Source organism: Vitis riparia, chromosome 16 (assembly GCF_004353265.1).
Source record: "Vitis riparia cultivar Riparia Gloire de Montpellier isolate 1030 chromosome 16, EGFV_Vit.rip_1.0, whole genome shotgun sequence".
NCBI classification, from domain to species: Eukaryota; Viridiplantae; Streptophyta; class Magnoliopsida; order Vitales; family Vitaceae; genus Vitis; species Vitis riparia.
Genome location: NC_048446.1, coordinates 15495290 through 15501150, shown reverse-complemented (window position 1 = coordinate 15501150; position 5861 = coordinate 15495290). Strand labels below are relative to the sequence as shown.

Sequence of the window (5861 nt, the reverse complement as noted above, 5' to 3'; positions counted from 1 at the left end):
TATTCTTTATTAATATCACAATTTAATAACATTACTTGGTGACAAAATTACTCAATTTGTCAAGAAATAATATAATTACCGACGAAACCATTTTGTAAGTAAAAATAAATAAAAAGTTGTAACTTTTAGTGAATAAATTATTTTCATCACCAAAAATTATAATTAGTGATAAATATTTTTGTAGGGAAATAGTTTATTTTCATCACAAAAGTGTTTGCGCCAAATTTTCCTGCCACATCTTTCAGCGACAAAAATTTCAAATTCGTTAGGAAAAGTTTGTAGAAAATTGGCATTATTGATAACATCTAAAATTTCATCGGTAAAAGTTACTTTTAGCGACAAAAGTAGAATTCGCCCCTAAATTTTTGTCACGAAAAGTACATTTTATTGTAATTAAAATTTGGTGTCTTGATTTTTTTGGTATGCTTTTATCTTATTTACCTATTAAATTCTTTTTGAATTGTCACATGCCTATTTAATTACACAAAAAGATAAAAAAAAAAGGTTTGTTATAATCCGTTACTATCATTATGTGTTTAAGACATTATTTGTGTAATTTTTCCCAACAAGAGGTATCATTTGTGTTTTTCTCTCTGTGTTCTTTAGTTTTACTTTTAATTGTAGAAGAAAAAAGTTTGTCCTTTCTTGATTACGGGTAGTTACTGATGTAAAGGGTATTTGAAACGGCTATTCTTTCTTCTTGAATGGTTAGGTGGGTTTGGTTTGTTGATCTATATATGGCTTGCTAAAGATATGAAGATTATAAGGATTGTTTCTTTCTTCTTAGGCCCATCTTCTACAGCATTTGTCTCTAGAGACTAATCATGTAGAAAACACGAATGCACATATGGCCAACATGTACATGGGATCAACTTGCTAGGATTTTAGATTTTACAACTTCACATGTAGGTGGACGATGGCATGATGTTTAGCTTGTCAATGGCAACCTTTTTGTAATTTTTGAAGTTTGAAGTTTGAATATGATGTTTTAGTGTAATAACAACAAGAATAAATTGTTCATATATCAACTTAATCCTTCATCTAAGGTCTCCCATATTTACTGTGTATGACTTTCAATGCCTATTGATGTTTTTCATCTTAGATAATTTGATACTACTTCGTGTGATGATACTTTGAACAACGACAATGTTAACAATGGAACCAAATAAATTTGCGAAACATTTCTATATTTTTCATGATAAAATGTTCCAAAGACGTGCAATCTGTGGGCTCAAATCCAAGTTTTTTCTCAATGTTGTGGAGAGAAATAATGTCTGTAGCTAAACATCTAAGTACCCACCAACAAGCATTTTGATATGTAACCTCTTTGGCACTCAAACAGTAAAGTCAGGGATCTTCCATGTATTAAAAAGAAAGACAAATAGTAAAATAAAACAGAATATGCTCTCGTCAAAATAGTAATAAACACATCCATGATGTACTACGGCAAAGCATAACACGTAGATACAATAGTACCAGTGATGATACATGCGCAAAAAACATAGCAGAGAAGTGCAACCCCACCATTCCACCTATATATTTGCAGAGAATCTTGTCCTCCGAGTTCAAACCCCTTCAAAGAGGGGCACCATTGTAGGAATGCACTCAGCAAGGGGAGCACAATCATCAACCCTATAAAGGGATGACCAATTTCATCCACCCTCTCCTCCACCCACATGAATACAAAAACCAATGAATTATAAATCCACGAGCCATGAAGCAAGCGAAATATGGATCATCATCAAACAATTAATGCCAAATTTCACATACAGTATCCCAAGATATTCCAATCTGAAACTGAAAAAGAAAAAAAAATAATAATAAACTGTTGAACACAAATGTTGAATATATTGATTTGATGGGGGAAAGCTCTGCGTGTGTGGCATTTGGGCGGCTGCCGCCAGTATGTCCAACCTCCAAAACCTCAGAAACCCCATACGTCTCAACGGCCCACATGGAAAGCTCAGAGTACCCATGAGTCCCTCGTTGCTCAGAGGGCCAAACTCTCCACAAAACAATAATGGTTTTTCTTTTTTCTTTTTTCTTTTTTGGGTAGTGAAAAAAGAGAAGGCTAGCTGTGTTGTGTGGGCTATCAATAGAAGTAGCACCACACCGATGGTACTATTTATGGAACCATTATGTCAATCACTTCAATACCCACCGGTGGCTGACAGAGATGACTGTAACTGCAACAGGTGGTGGTAGCAGTCGGCGGCCGTCGGCCTCTGCTCCGGGTTCTGGTCCAAGCACCTATTCTGCAGTTCTCTCAAGAGCTTGGGGACTGCCACCAATCCACATGTCTTCACCAGATGACCCACACCCCACACGTCGACCTTAACTCCATGCAGACCCCTCCCCATCTCCGGCGCGTGCCTCCCACTAGTTGCCGGCGTGGCGGCTCCGTGTGGGTATATCTGCGGTGCTCCCACCGCCTCATCAAACCCACATACAAACCACTCGCTATCTCTGTCGCTTCTCCTCATCACCTTGTCCCAGCTCAGGTCTCTGTGCATGAATGAAAGGTCATGTAGTGCAACCAAGGCCTTCGTTACGTTCTTGAGAGCTTCTACTAGCTGATCACAGTTCGTGGGCTTTGATTTGCAGCCTCTGGGCTTGAATATCAGTACCAGATCTTTCTCCGATGATCGGAGGATGAACTCAGCGTGTGGGATTCGGTGGTCAAGAAAATCATAGATTTCTTTCACTGCACCCCACTTTCTCCTACTTGAGAAGTATTTAGCTACAGTGTTTGGTGTCACTTCGATGATGTTTCCATTGCAGGAATCAATCCTCTCAAAGTCACTATAAGGAAACGACTTGTAATTGCTGCCGTTGTTAATGTTGTTGAAGCATCTGTCAGCTAGCAATGGCAACAAGCCTGCAATTCTCCAACATGGGATTAGGCCTTTTATTCTCTCGGATGGTGTAGACAAGTCTAGTGAATATAAATCAGTTCGAATGACTCGGTCCTGTGATCGGCTCAAGGCGCAAAATGTTACCATGTAGCCAACAGCGTAGTAGCCAAGTAGGTAAGGAAGATCCATGTATGTCCATAAAAGCTTCTCAACTATTGAAGAAGAGGGATCAATGTGACCATCCCTTAATTGATCAGTCTCCTCTCCCCTCCACAAACAAAAATTTCTCACGAACCCCGTTACGTTGGGCCATTGATCTTGCAATGCTTCAGCTGATGAAGAAGAGGGTTTCCGAATGACAATCATCTCAATAGAACAGAATTTAGATACAACCCTATTAATGCAATCATCCCAAAGACCAACGAAAGAGTCTCTACTGGTAGCAGTGGCTGCACTGATGCTAGGGTTTGATCGAATGATTGAGCTTAAGATATCAAATGTGAAAGCTCTACAATCTAATAGTTCAGTAGAAGTAGTAAAGAATACTTCTTTCCCTTGCGGCAAGTCGCGGTAGACGTCTCTCCGAAGAGGAAACCTTAGATCCTCGGGCGGTGGCTCTTGCAAGTGCCATGAGAGCTCGAACAAGCTGGGCAGTGTCGTGGGTGGGGCTCGGAGACACCCCACGTAGTACTCCGTTGGGTCCTGGAACTCCCATGGAGGAATAGCTGCACCAGAACAGATATGAAACACCAATATCATATGTGTGTATATAAATGCACCAAAGCAATGTACAAAGAAATGGCCCACATCAATGACTCAATCACAACCGTCGGAGACTGAAGAGAGCAAGGACCAACGGTTGGTATTAATGAACATATAGGGACCATTGGAGAAGCGTCTTCCTCTTTATTTATGTGTAGAAGACTTACATCTGATGGAAGGCTCTGCCAATGGAAGCTGAACTCTTTCTGTGAAACCTGAGAGGATTAGAGATACCGTTATATGGGGATTCCTAGATTGTTTCTCAGAATAGGAATATCAACAAACAGATTGATACCAGATGAAGCAGAAGCTGAGGAAGACTTTCTTCTGCCAAAGACTTTGACTTGTTGTCCAGAAATGAATCTATCCACTGAGAAACCTTTGAGGGGTCCATCTTCAAAGGTCTCAATGGTGCAAGCAACCGTAGAGTCGTCTAAGAAAGTGAGCTCATCTGCGTTCAAGAAGCTCGACCCTTGAAGCCTCACTCTCCCTCTGTGGTGCTCGCCTTCTTCTGCCCACAAACTCACTGACTCCTCCCATGTCATTCGGATCTTCCCAATTCGACGAAGCTCCTTCGACGACGAAGACGATGAGGGACCCCCAATGTCCAGTGAAGACTCGAACCCTAATTGGCTTCCTCTGGTACCATGGTAAAATGCTTCGCCTCCACTCCCCATAACCAGTTGCTTCGTCCTTGCTGCAAACGAAAACGTAGGACAAACATGTTTTGATGAGAAGGTTATATTATGGATTATGTTTTAATCTTCTTTTCTGATAAACAAATTATTGCCTCCAAATTAAGAGGGAAAAGCATTAATTGTTTGGTGCATACCGGAGAGAGAGATGTCGTCTTCTTTGAATGGGGGAGGTGGAGGCAGAGCTTTGCGACTGTCATCGACGGAAACAATTGCCGAAGCACCTCTGCTCTGAGGTGTTCTCATACGAGATCCCATGAACTGAGAGAGCTCTTCGAAAACCTCTTCATCAAACGAAGCTGGCAATCTATGGAGCTTCCTCTCATATGGCGACAGCCGGAAATAACTCTTCCCGCCTTGTTCTCTCTCACCTCTTCTCTCCCACTCATACACCTTCCTGAACTCACCCAACATGTTATCCCACTTGGTCCCAGCTGTTTTAGCATCTCTACTAACCCCATGTCTGTTCAAAAACTCTGCAACTTCTCTATCCTTATCAGCCCTAGTTTTGCCCCTCACTGATAGCACGGCCACGTCCACTCCTGTGCCCTGGGCACCCTCCGGCGGTTCACTTCGGGAAGATGAGCCAGACCCATCAGACCCTCCTTGGTACTGAATCCTCCAAGCCCTAGCTAACCATAGCATCTCATTTGGTTTCCAAACTGGGCTCACGTACTTGCCTTTACGAAATTGCTGATGAAAGTGTTCTCCCTCTGGCTTGTTGGTTTCTTGTCCGGAGGCTGCAGAGAGAGAAGGGATAGGAGAGTGAGAAGGTGAAGATGCGGTGTCTGACGAAGAAGCTGCTGTCGTATGAAGTTGGGTATGTGGGTTGGTTGTGGGAGATGGGCTAGATTCGGTGTTGAGTATAGCCATCTGGGTCTGTTTCTGTTGCTGCTGATGGTGAGACGGAGAAGGTAGGAGCTTCCATTGCCCACTCCCGTATCTGGGTCTCTTAGGGTTCAAAACATCAAACTGCTGCTGTTGTTGTTCGAAAGTCGCAGAGCTTGCACCACTGGGAACATAGAGAGGAGGGATGAACTGAGCACCGGTGACCACCACCACCGGGGACTGTTGATGATGGTGCTGCTGCCTAGTTTCAGTGGATTCCTCAAGCGGGTCTTGAGGAGAAGTCGAATGCTGCTGCTGCTGTTGCTTCTTGGTTGCTTCACCCTTGTCGCCCATCTCAAATGGGCAAAGGTATAGAGAGAGAAGAAAACCTTAAACAAGAAGAAGAAGCAACGGAACCATTGCTGGAAGGTAATCTCGTTTTCAATCCAAAATTCACAAGCGTATGGGGGCGTGCTTTTGGACTCAGATTTCTACCGTATCTTGAAAAGGGAAAGTAAGAAAAGAAAGCGTAGTTGTTGTTAAGACAGGTAAAAGCAAAATCAAGGCGATGGAAGAAGAAGCAGCAGAGAAAAAGTCGTGGTCGTGGAACTGCTGTGAATGAGACGCTTCAGCTTAGCACTTAATTCAACCCCACACCCACGCAGTGCAAATTGAGATAATAAGGAGAGAGAAAGAGAGTGAAAATCATGATTAGGAAAAT

General features: G+C 42.4%; 1 protein-coding gene across 1 annotated transcript; it reads right to left on the bottom strand.

Moving 5' to 3' along the window:
- Positions 1-1781: 1781 nt before the first annotated feature.
- Positions 1782-5657, bottom strand: LOC117934080. The gene is made up of 4 exons (XM_034855683.1): positions 4450-5657; positions 3913-4314; positions 3785-3832; positions 1782-3580 (listed from the first exon to the last, which is right to left on the bottom strand). The coding sequence occupies exons 1-4, from the start codon at positions 5492-5494 to the stop codon at positions 2151-2153; spliced, it is 2925 nt and encodes a 974-aa protein (XP_034711574.1). The 5' UTR covers positions 5495-5657; the 3' UTR covers positions 1782-2150.
- Positions 5658-5861: the final 204 nt, after the last annotated feature.

Coding starts and splice junctions, on each gene's coding strand:
- LOC117934080 (XM_034855683.1), bottom strand. CDS start 5,494: ATGGGCGACAAGGGTGAAGCAACCAAGAAGCAACAGCAGCAGCAGCAT. Junction 4,315..4,449: donor AGACGACATCTCTCTCTCCG/GTATGCACCAAA, acceptor TTTCGTTTGCAG/CAAGGACGAAGCAACTGGTT. Junction 3,581..3,784: donor GGCAGAGCCTTCCATCAGAT/GTAAGTCTTCTA, acceptor GTTCTGGTGCAG/CTATTCCTCCATGGGAGTTC.